Here is a 17,770-nt window from a genome sequence, read left to right as displayed (position 1 = left end):
GTCCAAGGGTTATTGGGCCTTTTCCGCACCCAATAATTGCAGATTTCAAAATTATCACTGTTGTTATTTAAACACACTCATCTTACATGTCGGGTTATTCATGATCAGGCAATGAATGACCGATGTTGCGAAACTCGTGCCTGCGCGCGCTCAGCTTTCCGTGCCGCGATATGAAAGAGAGCGTCAGCGCTTTTATCGGCTTTCCAGACCGTAACGGGACGCCGGAAAGCCATGCGCTCCATTACGATCGCGTCACTAAAATATATTATTGTTCACTATATTCGCAAGTAATCACTAGTTTTATTCTGCGACTAGTGCTGCTAGACTTTATTGAAAATTTCCTGCATTGCTGTCGAGCAGATTTGTTCGGAGGCTTGCATTTTTTTGTTCGTTGATTTGCCTACTTATCGAGAACTCTTTTACTGGGTGGCCGAAACACACGGAAGATTGCCAAAGATGAATAAATGTAGTGACTGCACCAGAGTGCAACATGAAATCATAAATTTTAGATAGGAAATGTTCTCAAAACGTCAGAACTCCTTTCAATAAAGAAAAGTATGCAATATTACAGTTATTACAGAGACAAGATGACCGAGATGGCCAAAGTTGTGAGAGAGCTAATTAGGGAGAGTAAGGCGCCCAAACAAATGAGCCAAACGCTAAGGGAGAAAAGGCATCAAGTTGCCAAAGCGAGTCGAAGGGCAGGAGCAATATTCTCGCTCTAATAATAGAGAAATCAGGAGCGTCCCCTTTGGCGATACGCTGCCGAAGGCATCGACCTTGACGCAGACAGAAGGACGGGAGTATTTCCTAAATGAATGGCCCATTGACCCCATGCAGAACACTTCGCTGCCATGTTTGTTTCTGCCATCAGGAAGCGAGCCCGATATACCTTCTTCGGCAGTAGTACGTGGAACGAAGACTCACCATAGAACGACGCTCCCACCTACAGACTCTGATAGTGAATGGCCGTTGCTCCCATCCATGCTGTCAGGAATGAATGTGGTGTGTGATGTGTGTACAAAAGGGGTTGAGAATGATAGGCAAGAAAATGAATGAAGACGGCAAGCTGCGCTCGTGTTGTGTACTTCCTCTCGTCCTTCGTCCGGGTTGCGCTGCCCATCCATAGGAACAAGAAAATGAATAATGTGCGAAATATGCTGAAACATCTCACAACTACGATGCACTTACTTCTTTGCGGGCTGCAGATGCCTGTTGTTAAGACCGTGCTACATGTTCTAGATGATTTGGAACCACTCCTCGAGGCTCTACAATAAGACATAAACGCGCTATCTTTTGAAAGCCAATTACGAAGATCCGCAATATTGCAGTGGAGTGCGATACACCTTCAAGGCCACCTCGCGGACTTTCAGCAGTGCATGTGAAATTACCAGTTTCCCGTGGCTCGAATGTGTGAACCCAACATGGCCTCCTTATTTGCGCGTGTCTGGGTATGTGATACTGTGGTCAAAGACTGCACACAATTTAAGCAAGGTGCTCACTTTGTTCATCGGAATTTAACGTACCTTCGTAAAGACGTTGCGCTACATGCTTCCGACGAGTGCGTTTGAATAACGCGAAAGCACAAGCAGCGCACATTTTCAGTAAATGGAGGATATATATACTTCCAGCATCGAGTATAGACTATTATTATTGCTGTTCATGCTGTAAACGTGCCCAGGTCCTCATATAGTCATGGGCGACTTTAATGTCCACCATCTTAGAGCTCTGCTTCGACGATCACGCATGGTAGAAGGTTGGCTCACTTCATTATAGTGAAGACTTGATGGTGATCAATGATTCCCCACCAACATACATTCGCTGAGCCTACTATCAGTTGTCTTTACATTATATTTGATCCGAAGAGCCCGCTTTTCTCTACACGATGGTGTACTGATCTCGACACCCATGGAAATGACAATCTTCCAACATATATCCTGATAAAGTAGTTACATATCCCAGGTTCGCACACTGAGCGTTGCATCAACTGGTCATCATTTCAAGACTCTGTGAACACCGCCTGTCAAACAATCCAATATTAAAGATGTCATTGCATCAATTTTATGCGACACAACAAAGCGCCGTACCACACCGGAAATACATCGCGCCAAGCTCAACGTCCTCTATTATGGCGCCTTGACAAGCTCGACAATCAAAACTGAGGTCATCCTGTGGCTCTCTGCACCCGAGAAAGCCTCTCTATATAATTTGGCAAATTGTGTGAAACCTTCGATCTCCTCCACAACAGCTGCACCCGTACAGCGCTGTGGCCATACGGCAAGGCTGGCGTGAAGTTGAGGTCGCCAAAGACTTCCGCAAATTACTTCTGAGTGCCTCTAGCAGTTTACCAACGCAATAACGATTCGGTTTTCTGCCATCTAGTGACCATCGTCTTAATGCGCCTTTCAGTATGCATGAGCTCGACGCTGCGATCTCTGCTTCCCACATACTAGGAAATTTGTCATTTTGGTCTGGGGGCTCGAGAAGCTCTCCTGTCACTCTAAAACTCTACACGGGAATCAGCGACTGTACCTGACAACTGGAAGTGCTATCTTCTTGTGCCTCTGCTCAAACTCAGGAAATACTCGCATGATCTTACACATTATCAGCTGATAACCCTGGCAAGCTGTGTTGGTAGAGTGATAGAGCGGGTGGTTCTGAGCAGAGTGAATGGCTACTCGAGAAAGTGCTGTATTTCCGGATTTTATAAACGGATTCCGAAGAGGCCCATCCCTATTGCCGGCGTAATCGACCTGGTATCCTCTGTGCATCATCATCATAATCAGCCTGGTTACGCCCACTGCAGGGCAAAGGCCTCTCCCATATTTCTCCAACAACCCCGGTCATGTACTAATTGTGGCCATGCCGTCCCTGCAAATTTCTTAATCTCATCCGCCCACCTAACTTTCTGCCGTCACCTGCTACGCTTCCCTTCCCTTGGAATCCTGTCCGTAACCCTTGATGACCATCGGTTATCTTCCCTCCTCATTACATGTCCTGCCCATGCCCATTTCTTTTTCTTGATTTCAACTAAGATGTCATTAACTCGCGTTTGTTCCCTCACCCAATCTGCTCTTTTCTTATCCCTTAACGTTACACCTATCATTCTTCTTTCCATAGCTCGTTGCGTCGTCCTCAATTTGAGTAGAACCCTTTTCGTAAGCCTCCAGGTTTCTGCCCCGTAGGTGAGTACTGGTAAGACACAGCTATTATACACTTTTCTTTTGAGGGATAATGGCAACCAGCTGTTCATGATCTGAGAATGCCTGCCAAACGCACCCCAGCCCATTCTTATTCTTCTGATTATTTCTGTCTCACGATCCGGATCCGCAGTCACTACATGCCCTAAGTAGATGTATTCCCTTACGACTTCCAGTGCCTCGCTGCCTATTGTAAACTGCTGTTCTCTTCCGAGACTGTTAAACATTACTTTAGTTTTCTGCAAATTAATTTTCAGACCCACTCTTCTGCTTTGCCTCTCCATCCTCTGTCCAATAGCGAAAAAATCTCTGCCGTCTGGTATGTGCAATATATTTGGATAATGAAGGTGCCTACGACAAGAAATTGCGCCATTCCATTCTTCAGGCGCTTGAATATCTCTGCTTTGGTGGCCAGTTGTATGTGCGGCTATATAGTTATATCAGTGGCTGCAGCATTTTCATGTCCACTACGGATGGCGAGATTGATAAACATGACATTCGCTAGCGTGTTCTCCATGGTGGTAGTAAAGGCAAGGCGCAGACGACCAGCACTCAGGAAGAACACAAACGACAGGACCGGCGCCACTCACAACTAAGTTTATTTTCGCAGCAAGCCTGCCTTATGTAGGTTATTCACGTCGAGTCACACACAAAAGTTCAGAAGTAAAAAACAGCAATCTATCGACCATTCAGGAATCTTATCTGGCACATATTATCGAATGAGCAAACAAGAACCAAACGTGGATCAGCACAGGAGGCAATTGATCAAGTATAGTCTTTTTCCAAGCCAACGGGGACAAAAACCAGATAAAAAGTACCGCCTACACTTAACTACTAACCAATCTATCCACAACATAACACACTTCAAACGCCTAAGGCCCAGTAAATGATAAAGCCCGCCCGACTATGGGAATAATGACCAACGAATAACACGGAAAAAAACATGAAAAATGTGTCTAAGTACAGTGTCTGCGTGGTTCTTTTTTCGCGTGGTCACAGGTTTTATCAATTTTTAGGTGAGTGACTATTAGAGATTTTAGTTTTGACGCAGACACTGTACTTACACGCATTTTTTATGTTCTTACCGTGTTATTTGTTGGTCATTATACCCATAGTCGTGCGGGTTTTATTACTGACTGGGCCTTAGGCATTTGAAGTGTGTTACGTTGTGGATAGATTGGTTAGTAGTGAAGTGTAGACGGTACTTTTTATGTCTGGTTTTTGTCCCCGTTGACGTGGAAAAAGACTATACTAGATCAATTGCCTCCTGTGCTGATTCACGTGTGGTTCTTGTTTGCTCATTCGATAATATGTGCCAGATAAGATTCCTGAATGGTCGATAGATTGCTGTTTTTTACTTCTGAAGTTTTGTGCGTGACTCGGCGTGAATAACCTACATAAGGCAGGCTTGTTGCGAAAATAAACTTAGTTGTGAGTGGCACCGGTCCTGTCGTTTGTGTCCTTCTTCCTGAGTCCTGGTCTTCTGCGCCTTGCCTTTACTACTTCAAGCATGAACCAACTAGCCCAAGCAAGAGTTTTACTTGTCCATGTTGGTGTCCTTAGACCAGTATTGATCAATGTCATACCGGTAAGCCTTGCAGACGAGCTACCTGACACAACGCATATCAACACGCACAAGGATGGGATTTGTACATGGTATTCTCGTGTCACTCGTCCGCAAGTGCGTGCAAGGCTTCACCGAGTGGCTATACCATCACGGCGAAGTACTTGCGCCGTTAAGACCTCGAGATCTCAGCAACTAAGTGTCTAATGTTGGCATTCACGCGAAAATCAATGCTCCAATGCCTCATCGTTGTAGACGGAACAGCGGTCCCTTTAGTCACCCAGGACATTTTCTTGGTGTCATAATAGAGCGCAATCGTTCTTGGACAAAACATGTAATTACGCTTAGGAATAAAGTGGCAAAATTCTTGCATATTCTTCGTGTTGTTTCTGGACTGAGATGAGGCGCTTCTGAAAGAAGTTTGCTCCAAGTATACCAGACACTTTCGTGGGCTACATACGGTACAGCATGCTTATGCTATCTAAAATGGGCTCACCTTGTCTGCGCACGCTTGAGAGCCTTCACGCACAACCACTGCGTATATACCTTGGCTTGCCATGCCGCACGTCAACTAAGGGCACAATAGCGGAATCACGGGCTTGCCCAATCGATGTATACAGTTCCTGTGAACCTATATGAACCTATATTCGCCTGCTGACTAGATACTCGCACCATCCTCTGTCATCACTTCCAAGAGCCTACCTTGACTGTCATTTTACTCAAGCAATTGCATGTCTCCCAAGCATTATACTTACATGGCTGCAGGCCACCAATATCCCCGAAACATCTCCCTGGTCTATACCCAGACCACTAGTGAGGCTTGAAATACAAGGAATTACAAAGACGTCCCATGTTTCTTTCGTTAGCTTGAAGCAGCTTATGCTGTCCCATATATTTACATCACGTATAATAGGATTGTACAAATATATATAGCGATAGTTCGGTGACACTATCTGCCACAACGGCTGCATTTGTTTTCCCGGAACTTGTCATTACCCGGGGATTTCAATTGGACCACAGCTCGACGTGTACCGCTGTGGAACTGGCGGCATTACGGGATAGGGTCCATTTTATGATAACGCAGAAACCTCATTATTGGACGGTGTTCTGCGATGTGAAATCAGCGTTGAAGGCGCTAAAATGCTTTTCAAGGCAAAGACCATATTACCTGCTCGTGCTGGAAATCGGCGAACTTCATCACAGTGCCCATAGAGTTGGCCAGTTCATAACTTTTCACTGAGTGGTTGGCCATTGTGGCATGACTTGAGTAGGAATTGTCTACTCGCGACCTGACGCCAACTCTATGATCGAGGCACTCATGCAGGATCTTGCGAAGGCATACATAGCCTACGCTGACAACATCCACAGACGCCCACATAAGATCGACCCGGCCAGACGGGGAATTGTGTTTGCGTCCGAATGTTACGCAGAGCAAAGCGTCGCTGCTACGCAGGGTTCGTGTGGGTGTTTCACCCGCCGCTACGCGCAGCTCACCGGCCAATCGAACAGCCCTGACTGCGAACACTGTGAAACGCCTGGCATGCTGGATCATATATTGTGCGATTTCTCAGCACATACGCTGCAGCGAAGGGCCTTGGGTAATTTCCTAGCTAGCGTTTGCAGGCAACCACTGCGGAGGACGCTATTCTCAGCCCATGCACTGACGCTGCAACTTCAATGCGGACAACTAAAGCGCTCCTGAAGTTTCTGCATGACACGAAACAAGACAAGTGGCTCTAGTAGGGCCACCATCTAATGCACTTATGCACTCACCACTTTTCTTACCGCCATCATCCACCTCCGTGCTTTCACTTTCCTTCCCTCTTCCTCAGTGCAGGGTGGCAGACTAGAGCGCAATAGCTAAGGTCAACCTTTCTGTATTTTCTATCAATAAATTATTTATAATTCTTTCACGAATCTGAGGTTCCTGCAGCATTTCCACTGCAATTATAAGCTGTGCTCCAGCCGCAATGAGTACTTACAAATCATATGACGATCGTAACAGCGTGGGTATCATTCTGCTGCGGAATAAGTTGTGCTGTTCACTTTGGCAAGCGTTCAAATTATTTTCAGTAGATCCTTTGCGTGACTACCTAATTTCTTAGACGAGATTTCCACCAACAAATAAAATAGTTTTCGTTAGTAATTACAGCATAGCGTGCAGTGTGAATGACGCTTGTGGCGGCGGCCATAATGGCGGCCATAATGCTAGAGGATAAAAAGGGTGCTTCCCCAGCATAGGCGACCGCGGAGTATGTGCAGGATTCGGTTGCACAGGTACCTACGTGGTTAAAAATTTAGAAGAAACCGCTTTAAGATGTATATGAGTTCACAATTCTGTGAGTTGTCGAAAAACAATTTCTGCATCCAGTTCTTCCTACAAGTTTCGAGAAAAGCAACCGCCCGCGGGACGCATCACCAATCGCACTTGTTCGATGTGCTAAATTATACGAATGGTCCATCGTGTGACGTGACTGCATAATAGCCACCGCTGATTACCCACCAGAAAGATTTTCAGCCGCCTTCTATAAAGACCTATTATACTTCCCACCAGCAACTTTTTACTATACGGCATGACTACTATCTTCATTTAATGGTTTCTGGTACATCTAGCATCTCTAGTGAGTGCTACAATATGACCGTGGACATGTGCAGAAGCTGCATTTCGTATTTTACGTCTGCTCCAAGAAGATTCAAAAATGCCGCACATAGCATTGGAGATCATATTTTTTTTCCAATACGCTATTAGGAGATCTTCAATTTTGGTGGAAAGCTGCCAAGCTGGTTTTCTAGAGAATGGTACAGCAAATCATGCACTGAGCATCCTGAAACACTTGATATTTCTAAACTGAATTCAAAGGTTGCGTCATCGAGTTTCATTGCTGGCGTTCTCTAATGATTTTTGTGCACGTGAGAAAATTGATGCCACTTATCGATGGCATTTGCAATATCTGATAACATACGCAATACACGGGTCCAGTTGTAAATATTCATACAACATAGGCATATTAGCCAACAATGCTGCACAAACACAGGAACACCATAAAACACTTTGAAGTAACACTTTAAAACCTGCCGCGGTTGCTTAGTGGCTATAGTGCTGGGCTGTTAAGCTCGAGGTTGCGGGATCACATCCCGGCCACGGTGGTCGCATTTTGATAGTGGGTGAAATGCGAAAACACCCGTGTACTTAGATTTAGGTGCACGTTAAAGAATCCCAGGTGGTCCAAATTATTCTGGTGTTGCCCACTACGGCGTGCCTTATAATGAAATCGTGGTTTTGGCATGTAAAGTCCCATAATTTAATTTAGTGGCACTCGATCTTTTAAACGTGTATGTTGGTTCACTAGAAGCTGAGAACGTAACTTTCGTTCTGTGTCTATTGAAAACATGACCTTACGACGTTAAAAAAGACACACGCGAGGGATAAACAGCCAAAGAGCATGTGTCTTTCTAGAGACCTAAAATGATGTTTTCCAAGTCGGACTAACTTGCACAAGAAGTTTTAATAGGTGCCCATTGATCTTTAAGTAATGAACCTTTCGAACACAGTGTTCCCGCTCTTCACAATGCCCTCAATTCAATTTCGGAGTGTTTAGGTGCATCCGAAACTCTGCAATCTTGTTGTTGGAGGTGAGCGCAACCACTCTTCTGTTCAAGGCATAATCCGACATAATCTTCTGCTGGGAGAGTTTGTACGCATTTGTGAATTTCAGAATAAACAGGACGCCAGCGAATCATGCAGACGCGCACACAAAGAAAGCAGTGGACTAGGATTGAAGTTAAAATCAATTTATTTACGAAATAGTTGTCTTAATCAGCACTACACTTGCAACCCTTACTTTATTTTTTCTCATAAATCAAGCGCTCGTGTTTAATGTGCATGCGTCTCACTGGTTTCTTTATTAGAAACAAAGACAATGCGCGAAGCGTGCAAATATAAATAGAGAAGTTGATCGAATATGTGCGCCGCACGACATAAGTTCTCAGAACTCGAGCCAGCTACGCTGCATATTAACACCCCTGGGGATGTACCAGCGACAACTTGACGTGTAAACTTTGCATGTGTACGCGCTCTCTTGCTCCTCTGTGTGTCATAGGGCATCAAATATTCGCACCCAGTGTGCGTCACAAGCGTAAATCTTAAGTTTCAAATAATTCTTCCAGGTTTGTATCGAGATGCGATGCTGCTATCCGTTTAACTTTGATGCCAATGTTCATAACAACCATAACTGCGCTGGAAACATCATTAAATTATTTTTAAGCTTTGGTAGGCACTGTTATTCCTAATTACTTTAGCCATATTCAGTATTTTAAAAGAAAGGCCATAATTTTTTTCTTGTCGATGCACCCAAAGACTTTCCAACTACTGTCACTAAGGGAAGTTCCGGTGCTGTGGTAGTTCAGCCACCATGGGAAGGATGGTTAGAACATAGAAATGTGTGATCTTCGTGCTTGCTGCGTCAGACGTTCTCTTGGCTTTCATTGCTCTGGTTTGCTGACTTGCATCATCCAAATTTTGATACAATCCTTCTTCTAAACAAAGAAAGCAATACGACTCCTCGTGTCATACATAATGGCCTCAGAATTACAGCTTTCATAACGCAATATTTTGGTGACCACGATCAGCTCACAAAAATGACAAGGCCCTTTTAATCCAGAAGGCTGAAATTGAGGCAAATCCATGTATTAACCATCATTCCCATGCTTGCTGAACCGCCATGCTTACAGCGGCCGGGGACACGGCAGTGCCAGTTCTCCCTAGTAATTTGCGGTCGTTTGTATCAAGCGCAAGGCTAGTAGGCATCGAGCTCAAGTACAAATAAAGGTTTGTATTATTAAAATAGCTGCAAGTACAGACCTCCGGGGTAACTCGAGCCACTGACAGCTGTTTGGTCTATATCGAAATCTACTTCTTCGTTCGCTCAAGAGTTCCGGCCAGTTCAATTGCGTAAACGCGCACAGATGTCGAAACACAAGAGACATTGCTTTTGACACACGATGATCCTAAAAGTCAAAAGCCTTCCGCTGGCTTTATCTGTTTTTTATTAAAAAAATACTCGAATAATACATGGCCTACTAGCGGCGATCGCCGTGGATGACCGATGTAGGCTTCTAAGCGGATCTGCAGAGCAGTTGTGTTGCAAAAAATTATCATCATCATCAGCCTATTTTATGTCCATTGCAGGACGAAGACCTCTCTATGCGATCTTCAATTACTCCTGTCTTGCGCCAACCAATTCGAACTATCGCCTGCGAATTTCCAAATATCATCGTCCCACCTAGTCTTCGGCCGTCGTCGACTGCGCTTCCCTTCTCTTGGCACTCATTCTGAAACCCCAATGGTCCGCCAAGTGCAATAATTGAATACCCGAATACAATAAAATGCCTCTACTGGCTCACGATGCCAAGCATAAGTTGCCTCAAGAATCGTTTCCTTCGCCGCCTAATCCACTCGTAATGAGTGCTTAGTTATTTTTGTGAATTGTTCAATAAGAAAAGGAACGTAACTAATATTACTTGTTGCTCCATTTCTTAGACAAAGGTTACTTCGCCTAAATATTAATATTTTACTAAGGAGCAGTTGCTTAGTCGCCAGAGCAGCGCTATGGTTTGGCGTTTTTTGATGGTTGCACTATTCGACTTTGTAGCATTTTAAAGCACACCTTCTTTCTTTTTTGGCACAACCTCACTGACTTTCCTCGCTGCGGCTGGGTGCTGCTGTTTTGCCGAATAGCTCATACGCCGGACAACACTACCATCTTTATTACTCTTGCAGGTGTCCTGCTTGCTCGCCTTGGCTTTTACGGAGTTAGTCATCAATGATACCGAACTCGCCTCGTTGCATCCAATATAAGTCATCGAGAGCGCATTTACATTAATAAAGCGAACCTTCCTTTATGCCAACTTTCCTAGCATTACGGGTTTGGCACGTCTGCTTGTCGGTCTTTCGCGCAGTGAAGTGCAGTTTAATGTTTCGTTATCTCCAGCATTTGGCCGACTCTAGTCGGCACGGCGACCCTGGACACAGTGGCGTAGCGAATGGGCCAATCCCGGAGAGAGCATAATGCATGGACACGTGGGCCACTTGGTAGGGGTGTCTCTGCGTCTTGCCGTCTTCACTGGCAAGCAGGTAATAGCTTTTGCGCTAAACGCGCTGCAGAGACGCGGTGGGCTACAGCTCTAAAGCTGTGTGGGGAGTTCCTGTTGCTTTTCAGTTTTCTTATTGACACTTTTTATGTAATTGTAATATTACAGAAGTGGAATTAGGGATAAATATGTAATTAGGCGGGACGAAAAAAAATAATCTCACTATCTCCAAGCAATGGCAAACAACATTTCTCTGGTCTGGCCCAGCTATGTGGCATTTTCATATTTTTAAACTCTGGCTAAAATTAGGTGGAACACCTTGTATAATCAGTTGTATTGCATTTATTTAGCCGCTTCGCTTCTCATATTCCAACAATTAGTTTGAACCGGCATATTCTTTCTTCTCTGCATTTGAAAGTACACGATGGTTTAGTCGCTAATACCGTCCACCTACAACCACAAAAAATCGTATTAAGTCGCAGTAATGAGAAGATAACGTTTGAATGTTGCACAAAGTATCATACTGGTATTTTGCGATGCCATATCCTTTTCTCTGGTACGAACAAGTACACTCAAAACATGAATTTTTTAACCCAAAAATATCGTTTATTTCAGCCGCAAGAACACGTTTCATTCGGTTTCCATATTATTCTTATTTTTAAAATCCTCTACATGGTCAGTGGTCGGAAAGCTACATCCCATTGCCAATTCACAGCCAATGCGAAGTGGGACACCACGTGTACCGTTCCCAAAGCAGACCGAAATGCACATGACCATGCCCACCTCACTTTGATTCTATTGTGGCTGTGACAAGGACCGAAATGCTAGTACCCTGCAGGCCTAAAGGCGCACTGTCTCTGCCACAGAATTACATTAAACGCGCTTCGGTGCTCTTCGAAGGGAACCCGGCACCTCCTCGGACGTTTTGCTGCCAGAGCGATTTACGTACCGAATCCACTTCCTGATTATGAGACACGCCGTAGTGGTGGACACCGGAAATTTCGACCACCTGGCTTTCTTTACCTTGCAGCTAAATCTAAGTACACGGGTGTTTTCGCATTTTGCTCCAACAAATTGGCCAGAGCGATCTGCAAGGCTCAAAAATAGGTACAGTCACTCTTCAGTTGTTACCCTAGTTTTGCAAGCAGGACAATGCAAGCAAGCGGCTGCTTGTTACCCAAAAAATGGGAGTGCCTACTAGTAGTGTGTACCTATATCGGTCTCGACTGAGCCCAAGAAATTTTGCCGTGCACGCGAGTTATGAGTAATAAAAATACAGACTGTGCTGCCACATACGGCAATTACGTATAAGAAATTCCTGGTCCATTTTTAAACGCCGGCACTATGACTGCGAGCTTACCAGACATAGCAGATTATCAAAGTCCTGGTAAGAAATGCGTTAGAAGATTCACATTTGTCGCATTGAAACAGTCACACGAGGAAAAAACTCGTAAGTACTGTACAACGCCACCAAATAGCTAAAATAATACTGAAGCATTCTTCTGTGTTCATCGTGGACGGCGCTACACTACAAAGTGGGCCACTAAAGAGTTACAATGAACCTAAAGAATGACAAATCTTCAGTCCCTTCCAGTGGGACATATCTAGCCCAATGTCCAAAAAAGGGATATCACCTTAAGGTTTTCACAAACACTCAATAGCACACTTCTAAAAAGAAAAGCGCTCTATAAAGCGCATATATCAGTGATATTATTTTGCGTTTAACTTTAATTTCTGTCTCGTCTCTGCTTGTATCCAGTCCTGTTTTACGTATGTATTCTTCTTCGGCTCCTACAGTGACCCACCGTACTCTGAGGTAGTAATCGAGCACCCTTTCCTTGTGAATGATTTCACGCGTTGTTTTTAGGTGTGGGCTTCAGCAATGCGACGCGTTAGAGGGAGAATCATCAGAAGGCTTTCGCTCCCCTTGGTTTGCGCTCTTCCCCAACTCACTGTTGCGGCAGCGTGAGCGCGGTCATCGAATGAGATGGTCTCATGTTTGCCTGTGCACCCTTGACAGCATAATTGCTAATTTTGTTAGTCCGCGAATGTTTACTGCAATTATACGCAGATAAAACTACGAACCTTACTTCGTATGTGTAATACTTCGCAATCGCTATCAATAGCGTAACTGCGACTTTAATTGTGCCCTCGGGGCCGAAGTGTTATAGAGTAGAGTGGCTTAAGAGAAAAACAAAACAATTACACCGGATTCATATAATACACAATATAATCAATCTATACAATCTAATAAAAATGTAATAAATCCGGAAACCATATAGGCAAAGAAAGTGAAACAAAGTAAAATGCAACGAAATGAGTGGGTCAAGAAAAAACTTGAAGCTCTTAAGCAGAATTAGTTTGCTTGAAACGTTGGGGGTCTTGAATTTTCGTTAGGAACTCGGAATGGTGGCTCCTCTCTCCAGGGGCCGAATCCGCAAAGCTTTTCGTTCGTAAGTGGTATTTTCCATTGGCAGTACGCCTTCGCTTGTAGTACGTCGAGCATCAGGAGCAGCTGGAATTTGCTTTAGGGACAATTACATCGCAAGAGATTTTTGTGAATCCAGGCCCAGTGTCTGTATTGAGTCCGATGTGGGAATTGAGACTAATGTGTTGTTTAAAAGTTTCTTCAGTATTTTTGCATGGCGGCAACATGCTCAGCAAGGACTTGTTCCTGAGCTTCCCAGTGGCCGTGGTCTAACTATTATATTTTTGAACTTTAGACAAGTTTTTCATTGTTGGACTATTGCTTAATTTTATGGTTTTTTGGCGGTAGCACGATTCCCCGTTACTATTGGGAAATATCGCGCGAGTAAGTATGTCTTTACTTGTTAGTTCGCTCACTATTGCTCAAAGTAATGTTCAGTTTGATTGCATGGTGAGTTTTCAAGGTAATCGAGATGGCTGTCAATGAAAGTGCAGTTGCTGCCACTGCTAGCGGGAACACGGAAGTCATGGCATCGCCCTGCAGAGAGCCCCACCACCGGCGCTTCATAAAGTCTTGCGGCGCATGCGCCATCCAAGCGATTGACGAAAAGTTCGGCGAGTCGTCTGGAAAGCCTTCATGTGGCGCACTTGATGGCACTCCGCAGGGGGCTGCTACGAGCTCCCGTTTTCCCGCTAGCAGTAGTGGCACCTGTATAATGATCATTATTGACTGTCTCAAAGCTGTCATTTTATAATCTGTAGCTTTCTTTGTGTTATTGAACTTCGTTCGAGAAACATTAATGTGAATACCAACATAGAGTGGTTGCTTACACCAGGCCGGTGAGTGACGTTGGATACGTACTCCGGGCGTATTGTTGGTGGTAATATTTTGCGAACGTTTGGAACAAGTACACGTTCATTCCTGTAGATAAGGACGGTGGTCCCGCAATTGCTGAGGGCTTTTCTGATGGTTCCCCGCAAGAAATTCCCAGAGGAACAACTTCGGAATATGTGCCTGTCGTTCGCATGGCGACTCTGTGATTATGTTGCTTGTGGTCAAAGGCTGCCCAGCCAGAAAGGCGTCTTTAGGTGAATGGAAAGGTACGCTTGCGAGAGTGCGAGATTGACCTCCCAAATACGAAGCGCACAAATTTTGAAGTGCAAAGGATTTTAGTGGAAATTTTGCGACGAAAGTTGTGACGAAAGCAAAAGGCAAGATTTACTACACCCTTTCCGGCTTACATATCGAGCATCACCCCAAGCGTGCGGCTACTGATAGTCCCTGTTCCTCAATTTACCGGCAAAATATAACCTTTGACATAGCACTGCAATTCCGACATTCCAGATACCTTCAAAATCGCGCTAATCAGCAAACGTGGCCAATCTGAAGTTATTGCGCCGTGAACATCTTTATTGCAGAAGCAGGCGGCTAATCTCGTCAGGTAACTTAAGAAACGCTGACAGGTTGCTGGATGCTTTTAGCGCGTTTCTGCATTTTCTTTCGAAAATGTTTACACCATGCCTACTATAAACCATGCAGCCCTTATCACCCACGTCGTTCTGCTGTTTCCGTTCAGCCTTTCAGACATAAAACATGAGGTCGCCCAACTTGTCTGTCAATTTTTTTTTCCTTTCTGAATACTGGCCCAATTTTCCAGGCGACAGAAGCACCATTACAAATATTGTTCAGAGGAGCTCTCAGGTGATGTTGTGCACATCCTGTACTTATTCCAGAATGTGCGGCAGTCGTGAGATGCGAAAAATTGGCACAATGAGAAATTGATATTCTTAGAAAAGGTACATTTCGTATCCATCTGTAATTCTATATTTTAGTCAATGCAGTATAGATAAAGACACGATTTGTCTCAGCGCAAATGCACTTAGTTTAATCCTTACCGTCTCTCTTTTTCTCTCTCTCTCTCTCCGCCTTACTGATATAGGATTTCAATTCAAATGGGTATCGTTCTAAGGACAAGCGCTCGCCACGAAAAGAAAAAATGAAACAAGTGCATTTCCAGATAGCACAAGCGCAACAGCAAAACAATGCAAAATGAACAAATTCGAAAAATGACAGTGAGGTAATTGATGATGGGACTCGGGCTCTAGCGACGAAAGCATTTGGACAGACGACGGACAGCTGCTGTCCGTCTGCCGCGTACAGCCGCGTAATCCAGACACCACAGTCACAGTCGGCGTTTTGCTAGATTCATCCTTCCGCGTTGTGGACAGAACTGCTTCCTCGTTGTGACATCTATACTTGGAGCGTCACGGTGCCGCATATCACTCGTCGCAGCTTTGTGCGTGGCTCTTTACTCAGCGGCGCCTGCCAGAGAAAGCGTTACGCACCGACTGACCAGCCAGCCTAAAATGGATGGACGCAACCTCTGCCGAGTAGGTGGTGTTCGCGGCCCTCAGGGTGGCCAACTTCAGCCTAGGTATCGACTTTTCCTCCCCACGGTGGAGCCTTAAGTCGACTGCCAACGCGGCGTTCCTGGGCAGCCAGTCACTGCACTCGATGCCGCTAGCGGTGTCCGCGCTTGCTTCCATAAGTCGTCCATCGGCATCATAGGCATATTAGCGCACGTGTACACCTATGGCACTCACATGTTCTGGAATCAAGTGCTGGTGCCCCTCACTGCGCTCAATATGACGCATGCCATGGTGAGCGTCCTCTATCGTCTCAGGGTTACCTCCATATTCGAGTTAAGCCAACGCCTCAGAGAGGGAATACTAAGCACCGAGTCAAGCACTGTCCTGTCTACTTCCTTTCTGCGTCTGCGTCTTAGGTGCGCGTCAATCTAACTCAAATATGAAGTGAATAAAAACGCAGGAGCCGTTTTCGTTGACAGGATACTTTGAGCCATATGTGTTTCAAAACATCGGGATAATAAAACACAAAATAACTCTTTACGAGCCACATCTATCGCTTCTGAAAGGGCGAGCTGTCTGAACCGAGTGAGATGTGGCGCTTAGAAGACAGGTGTTCTATGATAGGGACATCTGGCGTTCATGGTTCGAAGCAATCTAATCAAATATTCGAATGGGTTAGAAACGGCCATTGATAATAATTGAAATAAATGATAGATAAAGCAAGCCGTACTTGTACGCAGGGCTAGCTCAACGCATTCTTTAGGGTGAACAATGCGGTCTCTTCTTTAACAACCATTAAAAGACCATAACACTTGGCTGGTGATGTGCGTTAATCAATTTCGGGGAAAGCTCACGGTGTTTTTTTAATATTTTGCTTTAGTGCGCACTGGCATTCCATTGAACTGTTTCATGCTACAGAGCCTGTGCCAAAAGCTGTCTCCAGGACATAATGCGGGGCTCATGCTGCATTAATGGCAATGTCAATCTGGATGGCTGATGGACCTCTGTTCCTTATAATCTGGAGCTTTGGAGTATTACGAGTGATACATAAGCCCCACAATGCCTAATGGCCAAAGAATGGTTACAAACATGATATCGCCGCAAATATTTTGGGCACGCGCCCTGTCACAATTTTCTTTCTGCGATGGTCTCCTTTAAACATCCGTGATTGCGTAATCCAACGTGCTTACCCCGTAAGTGCACTGACAAAGTCTCGCACCCTGCTTCTAGAATTTGATTTGCAAAGGTGGGCAAAGATAACGAAAAATTGCACTTGGGACGTGTCGTGCAGCTATGACACCAGGAATGACGAAAAATATGACATATTTTTGACATTACTCCTAATAGTATGGTTTAAATTTTTTGATTAAGCACTGCACTTTTGAAGAGATCATGAAAGCACCGGTGATACGGTAGTCGATACGAACAAAATGAAAGTAGTGTGTCAGGCGTTTTCTTTTTCTTTCTAAAACAAAATCTAAAAGAAAGCCTGACGCAATTATAAAAGCAACGTACTACAAATGTCTGTTAAATATTACTTCACAATAAATATTTTCAGGCCTATATTATGCTTTGCTGATGTGTAACCTAAAATGTAACCGAGTGGGCACGGCAGCAACGCAACCGCCATGCCGTCTAATCAGCGATTTTTGTTCCTCGAGCAGGTACTGCTGCTTTGCGCATCGATTCAAGCGCAAGCCCCGGACATGTGCATCGTCGGATCGGCTGCTGACGCGGCCGGTATCAGCGTTGGAACGTTGGATAGCCTCAAACCCGGAAGCCATGGAACGACGCCTACTGTCTGGGACAAGCCTATAAAGCTGGCACCTTTGGGAGTCGGCTTCAGTGGGCACGGCAGCACCGCAACCGCCATGCCGTCTAATCAGCGATTTTTGTTCCTCGAGCAGGTCAGTTACTATACCAAATTTAGTTACAGAAACGACAACCGTTTTGTTGTAGTGCTGCCGTGCCCGAGTGTGCTTTTTTCCGAATTTGCATCTATGTGCCTCTTGTTGCCCGGTGATGTAGAGCTACATCCAGGGCCTGACACTAAGGTTTTGTTGAAGGAGCTTTGCGATGGGCAAAAAGCAATTCAAAAGGATCTAGATAGCCTCGGAAA

The 17,770-nt window shown here is 44.9% G+C and overlaps 1 protein-coding gene across 1 annotated transcript in view; it reads left to right on the top strand.

Annotated features, from left to right (window-relative positions):
• The window catches only part of LOC139052497 (uncharacterized), a 125,230-nt gene extending 107,667 nt beyond the window's left edge, over positions 1-17,563 (top strand). Inside the window, exon 4 of the mRNA XM_070529617.1 lies at positions 17,316-17,563. Coding sequence (XP_070385718.1) covers positions 17,316-17,469 — 154 coding nt within the window. The 3' untranslated portion in view covers positions 17,470-17,563. The remainder of the gene's footprint in view (positions 1-17,315) is intronic.
• The last annotated feature ends 207 nt before the right edge of the window (positions 17,564-17,770 follow it).

The sequence above is a fragment of the Dermacentor albipictus genome, unplaced genomic scaffold (assembly GCF_038994185.2).
Source record: "Dermacentor albipictus isolate Rhodes 1998 colony unplaced genomic scaffold, USDA_Dalb.pri_finalv2 scaffold_25, whole genome shotgun sequence".
Lineage (NCBI taxonomy): Eukaryota > Metazoa > Arthropoda > Arachnida > Ixodida > Ixodidae > Dermacentor > Dermacentor albipictus.
This window is presented reverse-complemented; position numbering and strand designations above follow the sequence as displayed.